We start from the raw sequence: 23,962 nt of genomic DNA on the forward strand, positions 1-23,962 counted from the left end.
ATGATGTTAGCAAGTAGCTCATTTAAAACAAATCGAAGAAAATTCTCACACTCAGCGCAAACTTAAAGCTTTGGAATTCATTGCCAGAGGATGTGGTTACAGCAGTTAGTGTAACTGGGTTTAAAAAAGGTTTAGATAAGCTCCTAGAGGAAAAAATCCATAAACTGCTAGGATGGTAATTAATAAGCAATAGCTTGTGATCTATCTAATGTTTGGGTACTTACCAGGTACTTGTGACTAGGATTGGCCACTGTTGGAAACAGGATACTGGACTTGATAGATCCTTGGTCTGACCCAGTATGGCAGTTCTTATGTTCTAACACTCTCCTTTCTTGACCCATTTATCAAAGGATTTCCAGACTTGTTCAAAAGCTTTTATTTAATCTCTCCCAAGTGTGGTCAGTTTCTCCATATGGTAAACACTCCATAGGCGTTTAAACAAACTTAACTAGCATCTCTGCCTTTTTCCACTATGCTACTTCGCATCTAGCAGCCAATAGAATATGCGATACCAACTTGACAACCTTAGCTGGGAAGTCATTTAACTCAGCACTGGGACTAAAAAAGTCTTTGGTTTCAGTTCCACCTGAAAGGTTGCGAGAGCCATAATGAGAGAGCTGAACCCTCTTCCAAAATGGAACAAGAGCTGAACAGCTCCACCAGATATGAGCCATAGTGCCTGTACCACCACAACCCCTCCAGCATGCACTGGAAATCAAATTACATATTTTCTTTAAGCCACATGGTACGAGGTATCAATAGTAATAAATCTTAAGTATTCTCAGCTAAAGTGGCCAGTACAGAAGATTCCACCGCTCTCCTGCAGATGCCCTACCACACCACTTCTTCAAAAGAACACCGAAGATCCTTTTCCCAAGTCACCTCATGTCTGAGTTTCTCCTCATCCAATGACAACTATAAATTTTGTAAATAAAACCCCTATAGCCATCCATTCTCCCACACCAAGGTCTCTAACAGATTTGCTCTTCTGTTTCCCTAAAGAATGCTCTAGGAAATGACGAACCTAGAGTAATCCATAAAAATGTCAGCATTCACCAGAATAAATTTTTTTCTGTAATTTTGTAAATCTAATAACCCCCTCTTTGTCCCATAACTACCCCCAATATATCAACCCCTTAATATGCCATCCCTTATACAAATCTGAAGCCCTGCCCAGGGAAAACTCTTCGCTATATTTGAATAGTCACCAATGCCCTGATATCAACTTCACCTTCACACTCCCCCATACCTGAAGAGTCCTCATTGTAAAGGGATTCTCCAAATACTGCCCTTTCCTCAACTACTAAAAGGATGCTGTGCCCAGTGAGTGAGCGGACACTTACCCGCATAATGCTGCTCTATACGCACCTATGGTGTGGGCTTCCTAACCTCCCACCAGTCTGCCAAAGCACTCAAATGAGCTGTCCTCAAATAACTTAGTTTACCAATAAGGGCACCCCCAATCCTCCCAGCTCTCTTGCCTGGTATAAACTCCGCTTGGCAACAACTCACTGTGATCTCTGTCTCCAAATAAAATTCAACTGGAGTCTTTTTCTAAGGAATTATTAAAATCTAATTTATAGCAAAAAAAATAAGCAGCTTTTCCGAAATACAACACTATGCAAAGATGCGAGTATAAGAACATGGTATGTTAGATGGAAGGAAGACCAAAAGTCCATCAGCTGCCTTCTGACAAGTGATGACCGAAGGACTCTCAGGGTCAAATTTATCTCCCATTCTCAAAATGGTATTTCTGCAGATCAGCACCTAAAGCTGTTTGCGTATCAATAAATCAACATGTGTGTCAATCCGTGACAACAGATCTTAATCATGTAAAGAAGTGCCAACTTCTGGTTTTTAGGATATCCACAGAGAATGTGTATGGAAACATAATATATGCATGCAAATATACAAAAATAGATTTGCATACCATATGAATATATCTCATGCATATTCATTGTGGATATTCTGAAAAACCCTCTGGTTGTGGGGTCCCCAGAACAGGTATGGAAAGCCCTGACTTAGAGGCTGATATTAAAAAAAAAAAAAAAAAATTCAGAGTCTCTAAATTTAGGCTCCTAAGTTAGGTGCTATTTTTGCCAAAAATTCAAAGTTTAGCATCCAAAAATTTTGGGACTAAATTTAGGCCTGCTCTTCATTTGCCTAGATTTAGGATCATAAACTAGGTACCAAGTGCTGAAAATCAATGCTAAGCTCATAACTTTGTTTTCCCAACCTAACTCTGCCCCTGTAGGCACCCATTTTTTTAGGGACCTAAATTTAAGTGCTCAGTCCCAGTAAATTTTCAAAATGGAGAAATTACTTACCTGATAATTTTGTTTTCCTTAGTGTAGCCAGATGGACTCAGGACCAATGGGATGTACAAAAGCTACTCCCGAACAGGGCGGGAGGCTTCCCGTGGCCCACTTAGTACTGCCCTTACAAAGGTTGTGTCCTCCAGGGCCTGGATATGCAGGCGGTAGAACCTGGAGAAGGTGTATATGGAGGACCACGTTGCCACCCGACAGATCTCGGCAGGCGACAGCATCTTTGTTTCTGCCCAGGACACTGCCCGGGCCCTTGTGGAATGGGCCTTGACTTGTAGAAGTGGAGGCTTCCCTGCCTCTACGTAGGCTGCCTTGATTACTTCTTTGATCCAGCGGGCTATAGTTGCCCGCGAGGCTGCTTCCCCCTGTTTCTTTCCGCTGTGGAGAACGACTAGGTGGTCCGTCTTTCGCACAGATTCCGATCTTTCCAAGTATCGGACTAGGAGTCTGCAGACATTTAGATAGTGAAGACGGCATGACTCTTCAGAGTCCTTATGTTCATCTGGTGATGGCAGCGAGATGATTTGCTTTAGATGAAACTGAGAAACCACTTTTGGAAGAAAGGAGGGGACAGTGCGTAGCTGATTGGTTCCCGGTGTGAACCTGAGGAACAGTTCCTGACAGGATAGCGCTTGAAGCTCGGAGATGCGACGGGCTGAACATATTGCCACTAGGAATGCAGTCTTCAGGGTCAGGAGCCATAGTGACAGACCGTGTGTTGGTCTGAAGGAAGTTCCCGCTAGGAAGTCTAGTACTAGATTGAGATTCCATAGGGGCACCGGCCACTTTAAGGGTGGTCGGATTTGTTTAACCCATCCCTGGAAGCGGAAGACATCTGGATGGGTTGATAGGCTGATGCCGTCCACTTTGGCTCTGAAGCAGGCCAGCTCGGCCACCTGAACCTTGAGGGAGTTGAGGGACAAGGCCTTCTTCAAGCCATCCTGCAGAAATTCCAGTATCATGGGAATTTTGACTGTCTGTGGGAGGATCTCGCGGTCCTCACACCAGGCTTCAAATACTCTCCATATTCGTATGTAAGCTAGTGATGTGGAGAACTTACATGCTCGAAGCAAGGTGTCAATCACTGCCTTAGAGTATCCGCTTTTCTTCAGGCGAGTCCTCTCAAGGGCCAGACCGTAAGAGAGAATAGAGTCGGGTCTTCATGGAGGATCGGTCCTTGCCAGATAAGGTCCCTGTGTGGAGGAAGGCACAGAGGGTTCTCCGTAAGTCTGCGTACCATGGCCTTCTTGGCCTGTCCGGGGCCACTAGAAGTACTGGTTCCCTGTGGTATTCTATCTTGCGGATGATCCTGCCCAGTAGTGGCCATGGGGGAAAGGTGTACAGCAGGTCTTCCTGTGGCCAGGTCTGGACGAGGGCGTCAATTCCCCAGGATTGCGGTTCTCGTCTGCGGCTGAAGAACTTGGGCGTTGGACCGGGTTGCCAGGAGATCCATGGCTGGGGTTCCCCAGCGGTTTACTATCGACTGGAAGGCTGTGGACGACAGCGTCCATTCCCCTGAATCTAGACTCTCTCTGCTGAGGTAGTCCGCAGAGACGTCTTTTCCCGCAATGTGGGCGGCAGAGATCCCTTGCAGGTTTGTTTCCGCCCACGCCATGAGGGGGTCTATTTCCAGGGACACCTGTTGGCTTCTGGTTCCTCCCTGGCGGTTGATGTAGGCAACTGTTGTGGCGTTGTCAGTCTGTGGCCGAATCGTAGGCAGGCTAGTCTGACTGCTTGGGCTTCCAGTCGGTTTATGTTCCATCCCACCTATTCCTTGTCCCATTGTCCCTGGGCTGTCAGTTCCTGGCAGTGGGCTCCCCACCTTCGTAGGCTCACATCCATGGTGAGCAGGATCCAGTTCGGTGGGGATAGTTTTACTTCCTTGCTCAGATGGTCTTCCTGTAGCCACCATTGGAGCTGGGTCCGAACCTCTGCTGGAGGTGAATGGAGTAGTTCTGGGACATCGGGTTCCATCATGACAGTAGGGAACGTTGTAATGGGCACTTGTGGGCCCTTGCCCATGGAACAACTTCTAGGGTTGATATAAAGAAACAGAGGACTTGGAGGTAGTCCCATACCTTGGGGCGAGCATATTTCAACAGTTTTTGCAGCTGACCCATCAGTTTCCTTCTCCTTGGACCCAGGCGAGTCCCCTTGGAAGGGGAAGGAAACAGATGGGTCAGCTGCGAAAACTGTTGAAATATGCTCACCCCAAGGTATGGGACTACCTCGAAGTCCTCGGCTTGACATCAACCCTAGAAGTTGTTCCATGGGCAAGGGCCCACATGTGCCCATTACAACGTTCCCTACTGTCACGATGGAACCCGATGTCCCAGAACTACTCCATTCACCTCCAGCAGAGGTTCGAACCCAGCTCCAATGGTGGCTACACTAAGCAGCCGGTTCTCCTTCCAAGGAGAAGGAAACAGATGGGTTGCTTAGTGTCGAACCGGACTCCCAGGTACTCTAGCGATTGGGAGGGCTGCGGGCAGCTCTTGGCTGTGTTGACAACCCACCCGAGATTCTGCAGCAAATTCTTGACTCTGGTGGTCGCCTGGTGTCTTTCCTCTGGCTGATCAGGGCAAAATCTCCAATCGTCCAGATAAGGATATATGAGGATTCCTTCTTTCCTCAGTGTTGCCGCCACTACCACCATGAGTTTGGTGAAGGTCCGAGGGGTGGTAGCTAGTCCGAAGGGTAGTGCCCAGAACTGGTAATGATGATCCAGTATCGCAAAGCGTAAGAAGCGTTGATGGTCGTGATGGACTGGGATGTGGAGATAGGCTTCGGATAGGTCCAGTGAAGTCAGGAATTCTCCCGACTGCACTGCCCTTATGATAGAGGGTAGGGTTTCCATGCGGAAGTGTGGTACCCTCAGGTAACGATTGACTGTCTTGAGGTCCAGGACAGGCCTGAACGCTCCTTCCTTCTTGGGAACGAGGAATAGTGATCAGTATTTTGTTGGTGCGTGGGCACCGGAATTATCGCTTTTAGGCTGAGTAGCTTTGTCAGTGTGATTTCCACTGCCATCCTCTTGGAGAGGGAGTGGCACTGTGATCTCACAAATTTGTCTGGAGGGATGCTGTGGAAGTCCAGACAGTATCCTTCTCGAATGATGGTTAGAACCCACTTGTCCGACGTTATCTCAACCCATCTTTGGTAGAAGAGGGTAAGTCTGCTCCCTATGGCTTATTCCTGTGGATGGGTCTGTTGATTCTCATTGTGGGGTGCAGCCGGAGCCTGTACCTGAGCCTGCTCCCCTCTTGTGTCTGTTCCAAAAGGACTGGGCCCTACCTGCAGGGCGAGGTGTTTGGTAGTATCTATTCTTGTATGGTCTAAAGCATTGATCTCCTCTGCCCTTGGTTCTTCGGGGGGTGGGGGGGGGGGGGGGGGAAGAAGAGCGCTGGTTTCTTTCGTTCCTGTCCTCCGGTAGATGAGGTACTGGAGATTCGCCCCATTTGTTGGCTAACTTCTCCAATTCGCTTCCGAACAAGAGGAATCCTTTAAACAGCATTCTCGTGAGGTTTACTTTGGAGGTTGCGCCGGCTGACCAATTTCGGAGCCATAGTTGTCTTCTGGCTGCCACTATGGAGGAGACTCCCCTGGCTGAGGTGTGCACTAGGTCTGAGGTCACATCCATGAGAAAGGATATCGCCGGTTCCAATGTTTCAGCGGATGTGGTTGCGTCTCTGGAGAGAAGCAAGCAGGCACGTGTCACTAATGCACAGCAGGATGCGATCTGCAGGGTCATAGCTGCTACATCAAAAGGACTGTTTAAGGATTGATTCCTGACATCTGTACTGGGCATCCTTGAGTGCCACTCCTCCTTCGACTGGGATGGTCATGCGCTTTGAGATTGCGCAGACCATGGCGTCCACTTTTGGGAACCATAGGAGTTCCTTGGCCGTGGGTTCCAGGGGGGGGGGGATAGGGCTTCTAAGGCCCGTCCTCCTTTGAAGCTGGCATCCGGGGCATTCCATTCCAGATCAATCAATTGTTGTTCGGCTTGCAACATTGGGAAATAGCATGAGGCCTGGCGGAGGGACTCCAAAACGGGATTCGTCTTTGGCTCCGCTGTGGTACTCGTACCTGGAATGGCCAGCATCTTCAGGGTTAGAGACACGAGAGCTTGTAACTCATCTTTGGAGAAGAATCGCAGCATGGTTCAGTATGGTTCCATCCCTGGGAGAGGGGGGGGGGGGTTGGGGAGGGATTTCCCCTTCCTCAAGGGAGTCAGTCTCATCCCCCGAGGTGTCTGTATCCCCCTGAAAAGCGGCTCTTGCTTAGATGGGGTACGTCTCAAGAGGTCCGAGAGGTGCTCGGAAGATCTTGTGCTTCTGGTGGAGACTGGGACTGTGTCGCAGGTGGTACAGATTGCGCCTGGAGAAAGGTTTGCAGCCCTTTGAAAAATTCCACCCAGGAAAAAGGTCCCTGGGTCCAGATTGAATCCAGGTGGGGTTACGGTGGAGGCCCCCCCCGAGGTGTCCTCCTGTGTAGGTGCCGAGTCAGAGATACAGAGGTCCGGGGTACTATCATTAGTGGATCCAGATCCCTCTAATGGCTGTGGGGGGCCTTGCTTAAGTTCCCCCTGAGCCTCTTCACACTGCTGGCATAGGGCGGAGGCCACTCCAGGTTGCGCAGCTCTCAGATGGCAGGCTGGGCAGGGGGCTTGTCCCTTGGCTTTGTGCGCGTGGAATGACTCAAAACTTGTCTGTGCGCGTTGGTACGCGCGCCGGGAGGCTTAGTTGTGTGCTCCGGTTGCATCGACAATGAGTGTGCGGGGTGCGCAAGATGTGCGCGCAGGCTACTAATTTGTGCGCCTGGCTAAGATGCGCGCGCTGCTGTGCGCACAGACCTATCTGTGCACTCGGGCCGTTTTTGCGGGCCACTATGCGCCTGGCACTATTGTGCGTGCCACAGTGTGCACAAGTCGGTTGTGCGGGCAATACGGCAGTCAAGGGGGGCAATGGCGCCAACGACCATGCGGACAAGATGGCAACCCCCCCCCCAAGAGGGTCTCCACGTGTGTGGACCCTCGCACCGGATGGGGGTCTAGACCAGACGGGGCTGCTCAACCGGATTTAACAGACACCGGAAGGGACGATCTGTGCTATTCGAGCCTCAGAGACTTAAGAGAGGTTCTATCTTACCTGGTCTCGGCGTTTCCCGATCTCATGCCAGGCGGTCTCCGGCTGCGGGGGGAGAGGGAATTACCTTCACCGCCACGCTCGATTCTACACCCGCTGCCTCTCAGCCGCCCTGGGGGCTAAGTCCACGCCGGGAGCCGGCTACCAGACCAAGGCTTGCCTCTGAGGGATCTCAGAAATCACCTCAGGAATTCTTGACTGGGGGAAGGATCGTTAGGTATCACCGCAGGACAGCGGGGCTCGTCTTCTAGAGGTAAGTTGTCTTTCTTCTTTGGTTTAAAGTTTCTAACACTATTCTAGTGTGTGTAGTGTCCCTATCTGCTTAGGAGACAGAGAAATACTGAAGAGCTAAGCTTCCTGCACAGGTATATGTAGGCCGACGTCAGCTTTGAAATCTGACTCCGTCTCCCATCTGCTATCAGGAGTACCCTATACACATTGGTCCTGAGTCCATATGGCTACATGCTAGGAAAGAGCCAATTTAGGGGCCTATCTCCAAAGGTTAGGAGAGTGAAAACTAGCCCCTTAATCTCCCTCTCAGTCCTAATGCCAGCTCTGCCATTTCTCTATATGACCCTAGGTAAGTCACATCATTTCCCAGTATCTCAGTCAGATCCACCTTTAGCACCAGCAGAGCCCTATGCAAACAGCAGGAAAAGCAAGTACCTCTGTGGTCAGGGCCCAGAGTGCTGTGTGCAGTGGGAACCTTGGAGTAGCAGCTCCCTGTGCAGTTACACAGCTTGCACACCCCTGAAGCCAGCCCTGGCATCAGTCCCAATCCAAGTTCTGCCACAGACTCTCCATGTGACTCAGGGTAAGTCACTTCATCTTTCCTGTGTCTCAATTACCAAGATTTAATTGGGCAATAACTCCATTTCTTCTTTCCATCACAATTTACAGGCAGACATTCCATGCCAGAACTGGCTGTATGTATTCTAATTCAAAAGCATGTTGGGATCCATTTAGGACACTCTGCAGGAATAATATAACAACATGCAGTAACTTATATCATTAACATGTTTTTCTTTAAACGTGATCCCCTTCATCATATTTTATGTGATATGCATACATTTCACCGGTGATATAAAACACAGCTGTTTTCCACCATGATAGTGGGGTAACAATTCAACTAATATCAGTTGCCCAGCACCACATGCAACTTGCCTCAGGCTGCAGGGCATAAAACTTTGTACATTATAAAGAAAATTAAACTGCATTGGGTGAAAGAGAAAACACGACATTCATGCATAAAATACAACTGTCGAAGCAGGAAAAAAAGAAGGTACCTTATTGAGTTTGCCCAGTGAGGATATGAGATCTGCCCATTCACTTGAAGATTCAAAATTTCTCAAAGCTTTTTCAATGGCTGAAGAATAATTTCGGTATTTGTAATCATTTAACAGTTCCTGCTCTTCTGGGTCCATCTTGCATGCTCACTGCCAGGGCTGGAAACTGTTGAAAGAAAGAAAGCACACACATAAGCAACAATTAAGCCTCATAAAAATAACATTAAGCACAATATTGAGTTGTTGAGTTATGACCTTAAGAACGAACATGCTAGATACCTCCGTATTTGGGGCCCATATCTTGAATATTTGACAGAGGTTTAACTGTTACTTCACATGGGGTTGCTCTCAGTCTTTATATTTGACAGATTATTTATCTGCCATGTGTATGCTGATCCTTTACTTTGTAATCTAACATCCCCCCTTTGTATGTTTTCGTTTGGGGGCTACATGCATTATGAATGCTGTTGAGGGATTTTCTTTTCATTTATTTGTTATATGCCTTGGAAAATGTTTAAATAAAAATAGTATTAAGCACAAAAAAAGGCAGCAGGCAATCATAGAACTGTGTCTAAAGATATTTCCAATCCTATGTCTTCTCTCAGGGAGCATTCACTTGGATTCTGAACAGCTCTATCCATCGCACATATATCCCATTTTCCCAATCCCAAGGCAACTTGCAACAGATTTAACATATAATGAAACATATCTTTGAATTGTAAGCAGAATATAAGAAGTTTAAAATAAGTTCAATAAGTAAAAAAAAAAAAAAAAAAAAAAAAAAAAGAATACACTATAAAAAAAATCATAATAGTAGTCAAAACTCCTATAACCCCACTGTCTCAATTCCTGCTCTCACTACAGACTAAATCAGCTGAACACTGTGAAATCCTAAGCCGGGGCTGTCTCTCACTTAAACAATAGTCCCCTTGGAGTAGGCTCTGTCCTCAGGAGAAAAAAGCCATCACACAGGTTAAGAAGTCCTAAACTGGATGGAAAGATTCCACAGTTGGGTCTAGCACACCCCTGATCAACTGGGGCTGAGGATGCTATGGGAGGTAGAATTCACAGCCCCGGGGGGAGGGAGTCATGGTCATTGTTGAAGACCATGCTTGATGGTTGAATTTAGATCCCATGACAGGGAGTTGAGGAAGGAGCACTGGTGCACAGCTCCCAAACTCAAGATTGTGGCTGCGATGACCAGACTAAGAATAGGCAGGGAGAGGAGGGGCTCTTAAAATAAGGGGAAAAATCCCCAGGTATCTGCAAATGAAGGTTCATGATAAAGAAATCCCAGCACCAGTTCTGACTCAGTCTGAAGAAAAAGGAGACAGGGCTAACTACTGGGCCAAAAAAAAAAAAAGAGTCCTGAGCCAAGGGCAAAGACATCTAAAAAACCAAGAGAGTCATTTTTTTTGGATCAGGCTTTTCCTACATAGGTCAGCTGATTTTTTAATGGGGTTGTGATCAATGTCCTCTCTAAGTTTTGAAAGGCTACATGCACAGAAATTCTCTTTTGTGAATTTTTTATAAGCAGAGTTCAAATTTGTGCGCACATGGATATTGTGGGTGATTTTTTCAGAAATGCACACACCAAGTATCATTTATTATTCATACTGTATAAGTCAAATTGCCCAGGCAATTTTTTCTTTAATTCTGTAAGCCAGAGATCCCCAAGCTTGGTTCTCCAGAGCCATAACCCAATCGAGCTCTCAGGATTTCCGTAATGAATATACAGATCTATTTGCACACAATGCAGGAAATGCACACAAATAGATTGTATGCATATTCATTGTGGCAGTCCTGATAACCTGACTGGGTCGTGGCCCCTGGGGACAGAGTTTGGGGGACTCTTGCTTTTAAGTTGTTTCTCTGATACACTGGGAGCAGCCATTGCCATGACATTGTCACAGATTATCTCCCATGGAATGGGAATGTGTGTGTGTCAGAGAGAGAGATGTTATTTCTGACAAAAATAAGTAATACAGCCAAATCAGTGAGCAAAAGTGAGATAATTAGCGATTCTCTTACTAATATAAAGCTCTCAGAGATGCCAGATTAATGGGTACAGCTGATTAAATCAGGAGTGTTAGCTAGGTGCCTCAAAATAGCAGTGGTCCCTATTTTTTGGGCTCTCTTGCTTCCTCAGAGGCAATTAGATGTGCACAAAATTGATGCACTAAAATAAATTAAAAAATGTGTTCTAAGACTAGCGCACCTTCATATTACCCTTATACTGAACGGATTAACAATTATTCCCTAGTGCAGATAGGTGCATTAAAGTCCTGAAAGTTCAGAATTGTCCTGACCAAATTGTTAGGTAATTGTTGGGACAGGGGGGTATGGGGTTAATGAATATGAGATTATATATTATAACATGCAATTTACAACATGTTGGGGATTGGTTATTGGAAACCTCTTGTAATATACCAATGTCAGTGGAAAGAACTTGTTTCTCCATTAAGTCTTTGTGTTTTACATGCCCCACTATAGGCATTTCCTCTAGCTCTTAAAACTAGTATATATTAGTTGTAACTTTAGGAAAAACCTGGAGGTATTTTTCCTCTCTTTTACAATTAAAAAGTTCTGTTTCACCATTTTTACCCTTGAGGGGTAATAAGCAGTTCTTGCCAGGTCTACACTCTCCTATTTTAAGATGTGGTCCACTAATGGATTAAAATATAGATCTCAGTTCTTTGATAGAGGGGCAGATGCTGACCTTTCAAGATTTGCTAACTGAAAATAAATTTAGAGCACAAGCATTTTTATGCATACTTGCAAGCTAGGCATTATACACATTTACTGGAGAAAGACAACTGGCAGCAAGAAAATAGAGTTTTATCTGACCTTTATGTTATTTCTGATCCTAGTCTGAACACCGTCTCCTTTCTCTACCATACTTTGATGGGGAAATTAAAGCCTCGTATTCATACTAAATTGTTGATTGCTTGGGAATGAGAGGGAGACATTGTGTTCACAGAATATCAATATATGCAATTGTTTAAACACATACTTTCCATAAACCTGTAATACTGGCCTATGGGAACTGCAATATAAAAAACTTCTAATGCAATATTACTTCTCTCAACATCTGGCATACATTATGAAAATATCTACTGCAGGGAATTGTCCTTAATGTCACCAATGAACTTTGGACATCAATTTTGGGGCTGCCCATAAATTAGCGAATTTTAGAGGAAAGTGGTCCGTTATGTGCAGGTTTTGGTGGGTGTGGCGATACAAAAGAACTCTAGCATTAAAATGTTTGACAGCTTGCAGAGCGTACCTTCTTTGGGACAATTTGTTAAGTTATGGGTACAGAAAGTTCTACTACTTGCAAAACGATGCATTCTGCAATACTGGTTGGCCGAAGACACACCCACGTTGACACACTGGAGAAACCAGATCCAGCAAATGTGTTTACTTGAAAAACATGTGGAAAAGACTGATTTTTCTCAGAAGAAGAGTTTTCCTACGAGTTTGGGAACTGTATACATAGTCCTTATCTCACAAAGCACGATTCTAAATAATTAACTACCAAGTCATGGGATTTGAATATATACACACACATTATCACTTGAAAACGTATCAATCTCCCGTGCTACTTGCCTTATGGTCTTAGATCTTTAGTTAATATGTATTTGAACATCACATTTGAATTATGTTAATCCCTGTCTATAAATACTACCCCCTTAAAAAAAAAGAGTAACCATTTGTCGATTTATAATATGAATGTTAATTTTGAAAACTGATGTGATCTTTATATGGAATGACTGTATACAAAATGTCTAAATAAATAAAATATGTCTCTTATAGACTTCAGTTGGGCTTGTGTCATGGGAGGAACTTTTCTGTAAGGGTGTAATGTTTTATATTTTTTTCTTCGCTGATCTCTGGAAAGAACCTGCCAGTGTCTCAGCTTTTGGTTGTATATGGAATTCTGGAAAAATAATTAAAAAAAAGAAGATTTGAAGATAAAGTCCTGAAGGTTTAACTTGTGCTTTGGGGGTTGGGTTTTTTTTCCATATTTCTTTATTAAAAATGCTGTACATTCACTCAGACAAGAATATTACAAAGAAAAAAAAAAAAAAAAGAAGCACATACAGCTGAGTTGGCATAACACTAAGTTTCTGGTTATTGCAGTAACCCACTCTCCTCCCCCTCCTGATGCTAAGAGTCAATGGCTTCATTATATGGTCAGGTCCATCTTTACTTATTGAAGACATTATGTAGAAAATAAAAAGGGTAAGAAAAGGAAGTCTCATTTCTTGTTCTCCAAGGGAAGCATCATTTGCACTGATTGCGGCAATGTCAGATAGTACTTAAGTCATAAGTCTTTAAAAAAACCCCAAAAAAACCCGACTTTCTTCTTAAATGACAGGTTCCGAAATGTAGACCCATATTCCATCTGAAAAAAAAATCAGTCATGAACAATTTCCACATATCAAAAAGGTAGGAGCCTGTGATTTCAACCAATTAAGTAAAATACATTTTTTGGCTATTAAGTAAACCTTAGCAAAGAATACATCATCATTATTTAAACAGGCCTCCCCCGCATCATTATTTAGCAGACAGAAAGAGCAGGACCACTGAATGTTCGTATTAAACCATATCATTGACTGCTTACGAATCTCCTCCCAAAATTACTGTATAGGGACGCAGGACCAATGACAGTGTATCAAGGAAGCCTGGGGGATCACCACATATAGCACACACACTTGATGTAATTAGTCCCATCTTATATGCCCTAGCCGGGGAGTTTCCAGTGCTATAAAAGATTCTGATTTACATTTCCCGAAAATTAATATTGTGTGATCTTGTAAATAGAAAGAGAGCATTCTCGAAGCATCTGAGCATCTAATTCTTCTGAAATGTCGGTTTGCCATTTAACTAGTAAGTGATCATAAATAGTATATGATGAAATATTCTGATAAAAAAAAAAAAAGTATACAGATGAGAAAGGGAGCCTTGATGGGCCTCAAATATCTTAAGGAGAAAAAGGGACTGAGAATTTTCTATGGCACCCCTAGTATCCTTAGTGAGTTGTTGATATAAAGCCCTGAGCTGTGCATAGAACAAAAAATGGGTAGGAGAAAGCCCCAATATCTCAAGGGTTGGAGCAAACATACATAATTTGCCAGAAATGGGATCTGTAAGATCTTTTAACTCCCAATTAAGTAAATGAGAAGGATTGAAATTCCCAAATCACTCCTGTTGAGGAATTGTCAGGTAGGGATGTGAATCGTTTTTGAACGATTAAAATTATCGTCAGATAATTTTAAAATCGTCCAAAATCGTTAGAGTGCACGATACAATACAAATGCCCCCGATTTATCGTCAGGGGCATTTGTATTGTATCGTTAAATAGGGCACGGGAAACCCGGCACACCAAAAAAAACCCTAAAACCCACCCCGACCCTTTAAAACAAATCCCCCACCCTCCCGAACCCCCCCAAAATGTTTTAAATTACCTGGAGTCCAGTGGGGAGGTCCCGACGCGATCTCCAGCTCTCTGGCCACTGCTGCGTTGAGAAATGGCACCGGTGGTCCTTTGCCCTTATCGTGTGACAGGGCAAAGGTAGCGCCGGCGCCATTTTGAAGATTGGCAATACGGCCCGCGTGCAGGAGGTCGCTCCCGGACCCCCGCTGGACTTTTGGAAAGTCTTGTGGGGGTCAGGAGGCCCCCCCAAGCTGGCCAAAAGTCCCTGGGGGTCCAGCGGGGGTCCGGGAGCGATCTCCTACACGCGTGACGTCGGGAGCCAGGAACCAAAATGGCGCCGGCGCTACCTTTGCCCTGTCACATAAGGGCAAAGGACCACCGGCGCCATTTCTCAACGCAGCAGTGGCCAGAGAGCTGGAGATCGCGTCGGGCCCCCCCCCCCCCCACTGGACCCCAGGTAATTTAAAACATTTTGGGGGGGTTCAGGAGGGTGGGGGATTTGTTTTAAAGGGTCGGGGTGGGTTTTAGGGTTGTTTTGGTGTGCCGGTTTTCCCGCCCTCCCCCGATTTACGATTAAAAAAAAAAACAAAACACGATCATATTTCCCTCCCCTCCCCCAGCCAAAATTGATCGTTAAGACGATCGATCACACGATTCACACCCCTATTATCAGGTGAATATTGAGAGGAAATATGGGATGGTAAGTTCAAAAAATTTCGTAAATGCCCCCAAGTTTAAGCTGGTGATCAGGCCAGAATGCAGATGGACCTCCAACAACTCCTTTCTAAAGGCATGTAATACAAATTTAGGAACGAAGGGCAAACATACAGCTTGAATTAATTTTGCACCAGTATACTCTGAAGTAGAGTGGAGCCAATCACCAAGGAATCGTAGATTAGCAGCCCATGAGTACAATTTAAAATCGGGTAAATTAACACCCCCATGCATTCTAGGTGTCATCAGGAGAGAAAATGCTAGTCTTGGCCGCTTCCCATGCCACAAAAAGGAACCTATAATGCTTTTTAGCCGCTTCTGCTCCTTAGAACGCAAGATAATTGGTAGCATTTGTAGTAAGTATAGCAATTTTGGAGCAATTATTTTTATCGTAGTTACCCTTCTGTGCAAAGATAAGGTGAAAGAATGCCATCCTAATAGTTTCTGTTTAATTTTATCAATAAGGGGAGGGGGATATTCTTAACATACCATTGTGCAGGATCCTTATGAAAAAGGATTCCTAAATACTTAAGGATGTCACCTGCCCATGTCACAGGAAAAGACGTCCAGGTCTATTGAAGATTCCTGGTTATATCCAAAGCTTCAGTTTTATCAAGGTTTAATTTGAAACCAGAAATAGTGGGCCTGAACCGAATGGCCAGAGCCCACCAATAACCGACGCGACGCCCCCTCCCCCAACGCGGACGGCGTCCAGTCAAAGGAGGAAGGAGAAGTGCGCGCGGACGCACCGGTGCGGGAAAAGGTCCATCACCCCCCCATATGCGTGCGAGCATGAAAGGTGGGGCTAGGACACGCCCCCGGCGCTGGCGCACAGGGGAAGCATGGGTGACGCCGGCTGATGACATCATCGGCCCATTAAAGGGCCGCGGCAGAGACCAGGACCCCCCTTTTCTTGCCCCAGCGAACCACTGAAATACATGGAGCTATCCGATGCGGTCAGGGCGAGGAACGCTGATGTTTCCCGGCGCCGCATGCATCAGCCACCAGTCCGGCAAGAGAAAGGCCTGCCTCTCCAGCCTGGGAAGGACTGCTCAACAAGAAGCGGGTGAGTCTCCAGGGCCGAGCGCCGGATCCTTTCCAGCACACGCCATGTGGTGCGTTGGTCTCGATCGGCCCGACTTCTCATGCGGCCTCACATCGGGCCAAGCGCCGGATGTATTCTATGGACGGAGGCAGAGGTGGGTCTTTCTGCCCCATCACATGCCCTTAGGCCTACGGGACGCGAGTGGCCTGAACGGAGCTACCCGATGCGGCCAGGGCGAGGAATGCTGGTGTTTCCCGGCACCGCAGGCATCAGCCGCCAGTACAGCATGATAGAGGCCTGCCTCTCTAGCCTGGGAAGGACTTCGACAAGAAGCGGGTGAGTCTCCCGGGCCGAGCGCTGGACCCTTTCCAGGTCCGGAGGCGGGGTGGGCTTTTCCGCCCCAGCATGCGCCACGTGGTGCGTCGTTCTCGATTGGCCAGACACCTCGGGCAGCCCCACACCGGGCCCAGCACCGGATGATTTCCATGGATGGAGGCAGGGGCGGGTTTTTCCCGCCTCAGCACATGCCCTTAGGCTCACGGGTCACGAGCGGCCCGATGACAAAAAAAAAAAACAAACAAAAAAAAACCCGCTGACGAGCCCCGCCCGGATGCCTTTCCATTGCCGAAGGTTGTGGGGGTTGTTCCATCCCAGGGCGCGCCCTTGAACCCATTGATAAGACAGGCTAAGAGAGAATTTGAAAAGAAGTTGGCTGTAGAGGCAAAAACTCACAGTAAAAACATTTTTAAATATATCCGAAGCAGAAAGCCTGTGAGGGAGTCAGTTGGACCGTTAGATGATCGAGGGGTTAAAGGGGCACTTAGAGAAGATAAGGCCATCGCAGAAAGGTTAAATGATTTCTTTGCTTCGGTGTTTACTGAAGAGGATGTTGGGGAGGTACCCCTAATGGAGAAGGTTTTCAAGGGTAATGATTCAGATGGACTGAATCAAATCACGGTGAACCTAGAAGATGTGGTAGACCTGATTGACAAACTGAAGAGTAGTAAATCACCTGGACCGGATGGTATATACACCCCAGAGTTCTGAAGGAGCTAAAAAATGAAATTTCAGACCTATTAGTAAAAATTTGTAACCTATCATTAAAATCATCCATTGTACCTGAAGACTGGAGGATAGCAAATGTAACCCCAATATTTAAAAAGGGCTCCAGGGGCGATCCGGGAAACTACAGACCGGTTAGCCTGACTTCAGTGCCAGGAAAAATAGTGAAAAGTGTTCTAAACATCAAAATCACAGAACATATAGAAAGACATGGTTTAATGGAACAAAGTCAGCATGGCTTTGCCCAAGGCAAGTCTTGCCTCACAAATCTGCTTCACTTTTTTTGAAGGAGTTAACAAACATGTGGATAAAGGTGAACTGGTAGATGTAGTATACTTGGATTTTCAGAAGGCGTTTGACAAAGTTCCTCATGAGAGACTTCTAGGAAAAGTAAAAAGTAATTCGATAGGTGGCGATGTCCTTTCGTGGATTGCAAACTGGCTAAAAGACAGGAAACAGATTAGGATTAAATGGACAATTTTCTCACTGGAAGGGAGTGGACAGTGGAGTGCCTCAGGGATCTGTATTGGGACCCTTACTTTTCAATATATTTATAAATGATCTGGAAAGAAATACGACAAGTGAGAATCAAATTTGCAGATGACACAAAATTGTTCAGAATAGTTAAATCACAAGCAGATTGTGATAAATTGCAGGAAGACCTTGTGAGACTGGAAAATTGGGCATCCAAATGGCAGATGAAATTTAATGTGGATATGTGCAAGGTGATGCATATAGGGAAAAATAACCCATGCTATAATTACACAATGTTGGGTTCCATATTAGGTGCTACAACCCAAAGAAAGAGATCTAGGCGTCATAGTGGATAACACATTGAAATTGTCGTTTCAGTGTGCTGCGGCAGTCAAAAAAGCAAACAATATTGGGAATTATTAGAAAGGGAATGGTGAATAAAACTGAAAATATTATAAATCCTCTGTATCGCTCCATGGTGAGACCGCACTTTGAATACTGTGTACAATTCTGGTCGCCGCATCTCAAAAAAGATATAATTGCGATGGAGAAGGTACAGAGAAGGGCTACCAAAATGATAAGGGGAATGGAACAGCTCCCCTATGAGGAAAGACTAAAGAGGTTAGGACTTTTCAGCTTGGAGAAGAGATGGCCGAGGGGGGGATGTGATAGAGGTGTTTAAAATCATGAAAGGTCTAGAACAGGTAGATGTGAATCAGTTATTTACTATTTCGGATAGTAGAAAGACTAGGGGGCACTCCATGAAGTTAGCATGGGGCACATTTAAAACTAATTGGAGAAAGTTCTTTTTTACTCAATGCACAATTAAAGTCTGGAATTTGTTGCCAGAGGATGTGGTTAGTGCAGATGGTATAGCAGTGTTTAAAAAAGGATTGGATAAGTTCTTGGAGGAGAAGTCCATTACCTGCTATTAAGTTCACTTAGAGAATAGCCACTGCCATTAGCAATAGTAACATGGAATAGACTTAGTTTTTGGGTACTTGCCAGGTTCTTATGGCCTGGATTGGCCACTGTTGGAAACAGGATGCTGGGCTTGATGGACCCTTGGTCTGACCCAGTATGGTATTTTCTTATGTTCTTATGTATCCCTTTTCCACTACTTCCAGAACCCACTGGTCTGTTGTAATGTTCTTCCATTCTAATAAGCGAGATGAAATCCTGCCCGGCGGATACAGATGTGGTAGTGGTGGCGGTATCTTTAAAAAGAGGACTGAGTCTTAGCGGAAGACGTGGTCTGTTGACTCTGTGGGCGTCATCCCCGTGGTCGACCCCCTTCTTTGCAGTGCTTGATTTTGTTGTTGTTGTTGAGCACTCTGTGGTTGATAAGGTTGGGGGCGATATGATGGGTACTGTTGTGTCCGTTGGTTTCCGACGCCCTCGCTCCGCCCTCCTTACCTCTTTGGAGACTCCCTCTTCGCCCTCGGGATGTTTGGCTGTCGCGGCATCCTTCTGCCGAAGTCCTCCGGCGTCCCCGGACCGGCTAGACACTGCAACCTGCCCTGTTTTCTGGAGGCCTAGAGGCTCGTACACAGCGCGGCCCCGACTGAAGTACCAGCGTTGGCGCGAACCTCAGGGGCGTCCCCCTGAGATGATGTCATCTGCTTCGGATATATAAGGTCTTAGAATTTGCTGAAAGATCGAGTTAGCAAGGGTTACACTACCTAAGCTACTCTGCCTCCTCTGACTTAATCAGGGGTACCCGCTCCTCAAGGGCCTCGCTCTCTCCTTTGTTTTTCAGGTTACAGTCTGGAACCGGTACTCGCTCCTCGAGGTCCTATTCATTCCAGCTCCTGGGCTTCTACGAGACCATTGTGAGAGTGTTCTATCAAGGTTCCTTACCTGAACTTTGCATACCCCGTCTACTCACCATCTTCAGTTTCTCAACAGCTCAGCCATCCAGAGATCGCTGTTCCAGTACCTGAGGGACTACAGCCCTGCCGGGCATTCCAGCTCACTACTGCCACCTCTGGTGGTTCCTTATATGGTTTAATAAAAAGATCTAGTGTGTGTCTGTCTCCAAACTCTGAGCCTGACCAGTGGTCCCTCTCGGGATCTTCCCCTGGTCCAAAGGTCCACCTACTACTCCACCATAACAGATTGCCAACTCCCTAACAGATGGCTAACTCCCTAACAGGTACTGACGCATCGGCCTATGTTGATAGGACTGTTTGCGCAGGGGATTACAGTATTTCCTCTGTGAAGAGAATCTGGATGGCTGACTCAGGGAGTGGACCGCTACTGCTTGCTCCTTTAAGTTAACTACAGTCTCTTGGAATTTATCCCCAAAGAGATTATCCCCTTTGCAAGGTAGGTTTTCCAGTTTTGAATGTAGATCCTCACGAATGGCGCTTGAGTGAAGGCTTGCGAATCTTATCGCCGCTATTGCCGATGCTGAGATGCGAGACGAAGTTTCAAAGGACTCATAAATTGTCCGCAGTAGGTGTCTGATACCTTCCTCCATATCATTTAGTTGGTGATTAGAGTCAGTGTTAAGATGTTTCGATCCCGGTACATTTTTCTTCATTTGCTGTACGCATTCAAACAAATACTGAATAATATAAAACTGATGTTGTTGAATGCGTGCAGACAACATTGCTACTTGAAAAGATTTCCGTGCAAATTCGCTGAGGAGCTTCTGATCTCTACTTGGTGAGGCATGTAGTTTGGATCTTTTGGCCCTCTGCATTGCCGATTCCACTACTAACGAGGAGTGTGGAAGTTGCTGGACCGAATAGCAGGGATCATTCTTCATTCTAAATTTTAAATCAGTTTTCCTGGATACAGCTGGAATAGAAAATGGTGTTTCCCACGACTTTTCAAGGACTGAATCTAAGACTTTATGTGAAGGTAAGGATGTTGCTTCAGCTGGCATGTCAAATATTTTGAGTAAATCTAAAAAGGTATCTGTCCGTGGATCTGGCAGTTTTTGTATCTCAAGATTTAACAGCGATCCAACTTTTTCCAGGAATTTTGATAGGATAGATCCTCCGGAGGAGAGTATGGTTCCGGGGGTTCGTCCGGAGAATCAGATGGGAATCCAGTGGATGAAGGTGGTGATGTTTGAGGGGTCCATATCGTACCCAGGTTCTTGGTCAATGTGTGCAGGTACCACTGGTGGCGGGATTGGCTCCTTTGCCGGTATTGTTGGCGCTTCCCCCTGGGAGAAGGACGAGGAAGAATGTGGGGCTTCACTTCCAGTGGTGAAATCCGCATGACAAATGACAATCTCATGACTCCAAAAAAGTCAGAGAGAGTGCTAACGAAAGCTGCATAAATTTCTCTTTCATCTGGGTCGACATTTTTGGCTTGGAGCTGGTCTTTAACACCCAAGAAGGGGTGTGTGTCCGATTTTTGGTTGGTTGAGAAAATGGAGAGAGTGTAAATCACGAGTAGACTTCTCTTCTCCTTTTCCGTTGCGGTTCCTGTGATAAATCGGCAGTCAGGACATGCCTGGATGATGTATCTGAACAGATTCTGACAGATGAGCAGGACGACCTTGAAGAAGAATGTGACGTGGTCAGTCCTCTTTCTTCGCCCAATGGTAGTTCTCTGGAAGAAGGAATACTTCTCGAAGAAATTTTTCACACTCGTGAAAGCTCATGAGTCGAGGGTATAGTACCCTGCGTCAATCCCGACGCGTTGTACAACGATCTTGATACTGTTTGCGTCGTGGGTGACGCTTCATGGGATCCAGATGTCCTATGTGCCATTGACAGCGCTGCGTGCATCTCTCTAGACGCTGCGTGCGTCGTACTTTAAGTCTTATGCGTCGATCCTGACACTCCTCTGGGGGAAGTGCTTCGATCCCGATGTTCCAGTCGACGCTTTTGATGAGTGTGGCATCACTCCCGATGCATGCGATGTCGACGGCATCGTCTTCGACGCTGTCGACTGTAGCAAGCTTCGAGGACTTTTAGTTGCGTCACATGGCTTGTGCGACTCAGTGTCCCCGTTTCCTGCCTATGAGGAGCCCCTCCAATGCAGTTGATCGAGGCAGGGACAGTTCCTTGTTCTTTTTTGAGGCCTCGTGGCGCCATTTGTCCTCCAGCTTGCGGCCTTCTGAACACCCAGTCCTGGAGATTTGAGGATCGATGGACGCTGACCGTCTTATCTTCAGGCCGGACTCCTTCACTTGCCCCGGAGAGGAATGGGCCTCCGATGGTGGGCCATGAGACTCAGCCACCACTAACTTTAGCTGCTGAGTCTTCTGAGCTCGCTGTCGCTGAGCTCACAGAGACTCTGTGATGGACATGATCTTTCCACATGTACATTTTTTTAACCCGGAGGGCCTTGGAGTCGTCATTTCTTTTGTGTCTGAGGAGAACACGAAGCCCCGCGTGCAATCCCGCGCGGAAAGAAAAGACTGAGGACAATATCTTCTGCTGCGCGGGAAGGCATGCGCAGCCGCACAGAGCAAAGCTCTGTATTCTACTACTGAAGCTCCGCCTCCTGGGCCCTGAAGGACAGTTCCCATGACAGCATGGCTAATTCAGCCCTGCTATCAACGGGAAAAGTAGTATGCTGTGTTGATATATCTGGCCATTGAATCCATATTTTTTTTTAAGAATCTGCCATAAAAAGGGTCAAGCCACCCTGTCAAAGTCCTTTTCAGCATCACAATTTATAATCAGAGGGTCAATAATTTTACTATATTTACATAATTCTAAGGCCGTTAATACCTTATGGATATTAATGGTAAATCTTCGGCCTTGGACAAATCTAACTTGGTCCGCTGAGATTATCTGGGGAATTATCTCCTTTAGTCGGTTTGCCAATACTTTTGCATAAATTGTGATATCTAAATTGAGAAGGGAAATAGGGCAATAGGAGGATGGAAATGAAGGATCCCTACCAGGTTTGGAAGCACCAAAATCGTGGTAGTTTTTCATCACTGTAGGCACTAACCCCCTCTCACTCATTTCCTCATATACTGCACATAGGATGCTCGAAACTTGTTGAGAAAGAGATTTATAAAAAAGGGCATCGAATCCATCTGGGCCCGGTGCTTTCAGGGAAGATAATGATTTAATGGCTTCGGATATTTCCATCATGCTTTGTTTTATTGCTGGAAAATTACCTCCTGGGTCAGAGATGGAATAAACTCACATTTTTGGGACTGTCAGTCTATAGCAGAGGTGGCCAACTCTGGTTCTTGAGAGCCACAAAACAAGTTTTCAGGTTATCCACAACAAATATGCATGAGATTGATATTTATTTATTTTTATATACCGGTGTTCGATTTTACATATCAAATCGGTTTACATTTAAACAAAATTTGCAGGAACTCATGCGTTACCTTTGTCAAATACATTAAACATTTAAATATGGGGATTGTTAACAAGGGATATAAAAGAACATGGGGAATGGTTAACACTACGGGATGCACAAGCCCCTTTGTCACGCCCCCTTTGGCACGCGACACACGGCGCACGACGCCTGGTGTTCTGGCGCCGTTTAACATCCGTCACAGTCCTCAGTGACATCAGAGGGGGGCGGGTCTCCCAATCAAGGACCACACACCGCCCCTCCCCTCTCAGTTCCAGATGGATTCTTTCACCTTTTTTTTCTCTCTGTCTTTCTCATCACTGTTAGTTATTTCAGGGAGCCCGGTGGTGATGGTGTGTGGCATCCCTGTGCGCAGGCACCCGGTGTTCTGGCGCCGTTTATCGTCCGTCACAGCCCTCAGTGACATCAGAGGGGGCGGGTCTCCCAATCAAGGATCACACACCACCCCTCCTCTCTCAGTTCCAGATGGATTCTTATGATATGCATACAATGGAGGCAGTACCTGTAAATCTCTCTCATGTAAATTCATTGTGGATATCCTGAAAACCCGGTTGGCTACCCCTGGTCTATAGTGCTGTGCTAGCTTGGTCCTAGACTCAGATCTCTCAAGTCTAGGGTGAAATCCCAACACCATGCTGACAATACCACAGACTAACACTAGCTCCAGGAGTTAGTTTTAACATACCCTAGCTTGGAATCCCCACAGCCAAGAGCCCTAGGTATGGGTTCTCTGAGTCAGAGGGCCTCCAACCGAACTAAATCCCCCAATCTAGGCACCCTACTGGACCCTATATACTAACCTGTACTGTAGACTGGCTGCTTTCTGGTCCACCCACCATTTTAAAAACAGCATTAGTTCGGCTAAAGTAAAAAGACAGGTTTTACTCATGCTTTTTACATTGGGTTGGTATTGCTGTTAGATTGTGGGTACTATTGTAATACGTATAATGTATCCTCAATGAAATGTTTAAGGACCCTATAGTAGTTTGTGTTTTTGTCTTCCCTGTATTTTGTTTAGATTAGATAGCAAAATAAAACTATGTATTTTCCTTATTTAATGTGCTTTGTGGGGATTAGACCTCTATTTTGTATTGTATTAAAATTGTGTGTATTTTTAGTTTGTTTACCTATTTAGGGTTTGTTCCTTATTTTGAGGTTTT

At 45.8% G+C, this 23,962-nt stretch overlaps 1 protein-coding gene across 7 annotated transcripts in view; it reads right to left on the reverse strand.

Moving 5' to 3' along the window:
• The window catches only part of DOP1B (DOP1 leucine zipper like protein B), a 299,309-nt gene that overhangs the window by 259,978 nt on the left and 15,369 nt on the right, over positions 1–23,962 (reverse strand). For 6 of the 7 annotated variants that reach the window (XM_029603491.1, XM_029603487.1, XM_029603486.1 and 3 more), the window contains exon 2: positions 8,761–8,926. In XM_029603491.1, the coding sequence (XP_029459351.1) occupies positions 8,761–8,898 (138 nt within the window). In that variant the 5' untranslated portion in view covers positions 8,899–8,926. Of the gene's footprint in view, positions 1–8,760; positions 8,927–23,962 lie in introns of those variants that run through there. The other variant, XM_029603493.1, reaches the window with a different exon arrangement.

This window comes from Rhinatrema bivittatum, chromosome 5, assembly GCF_901001135.1.
Source record: "Rhinatrema bivittatum chromosome 5, aRhiBiv1.1, whole genome shotgun sequence".
Classification (NCBI taxonomy): Eukaryota; Metazoa; Chordata; class Amphibia; order Gymnophiona; family Rhinatrematidae; genus Rhinatrema; species Rhinatrema bivittatum.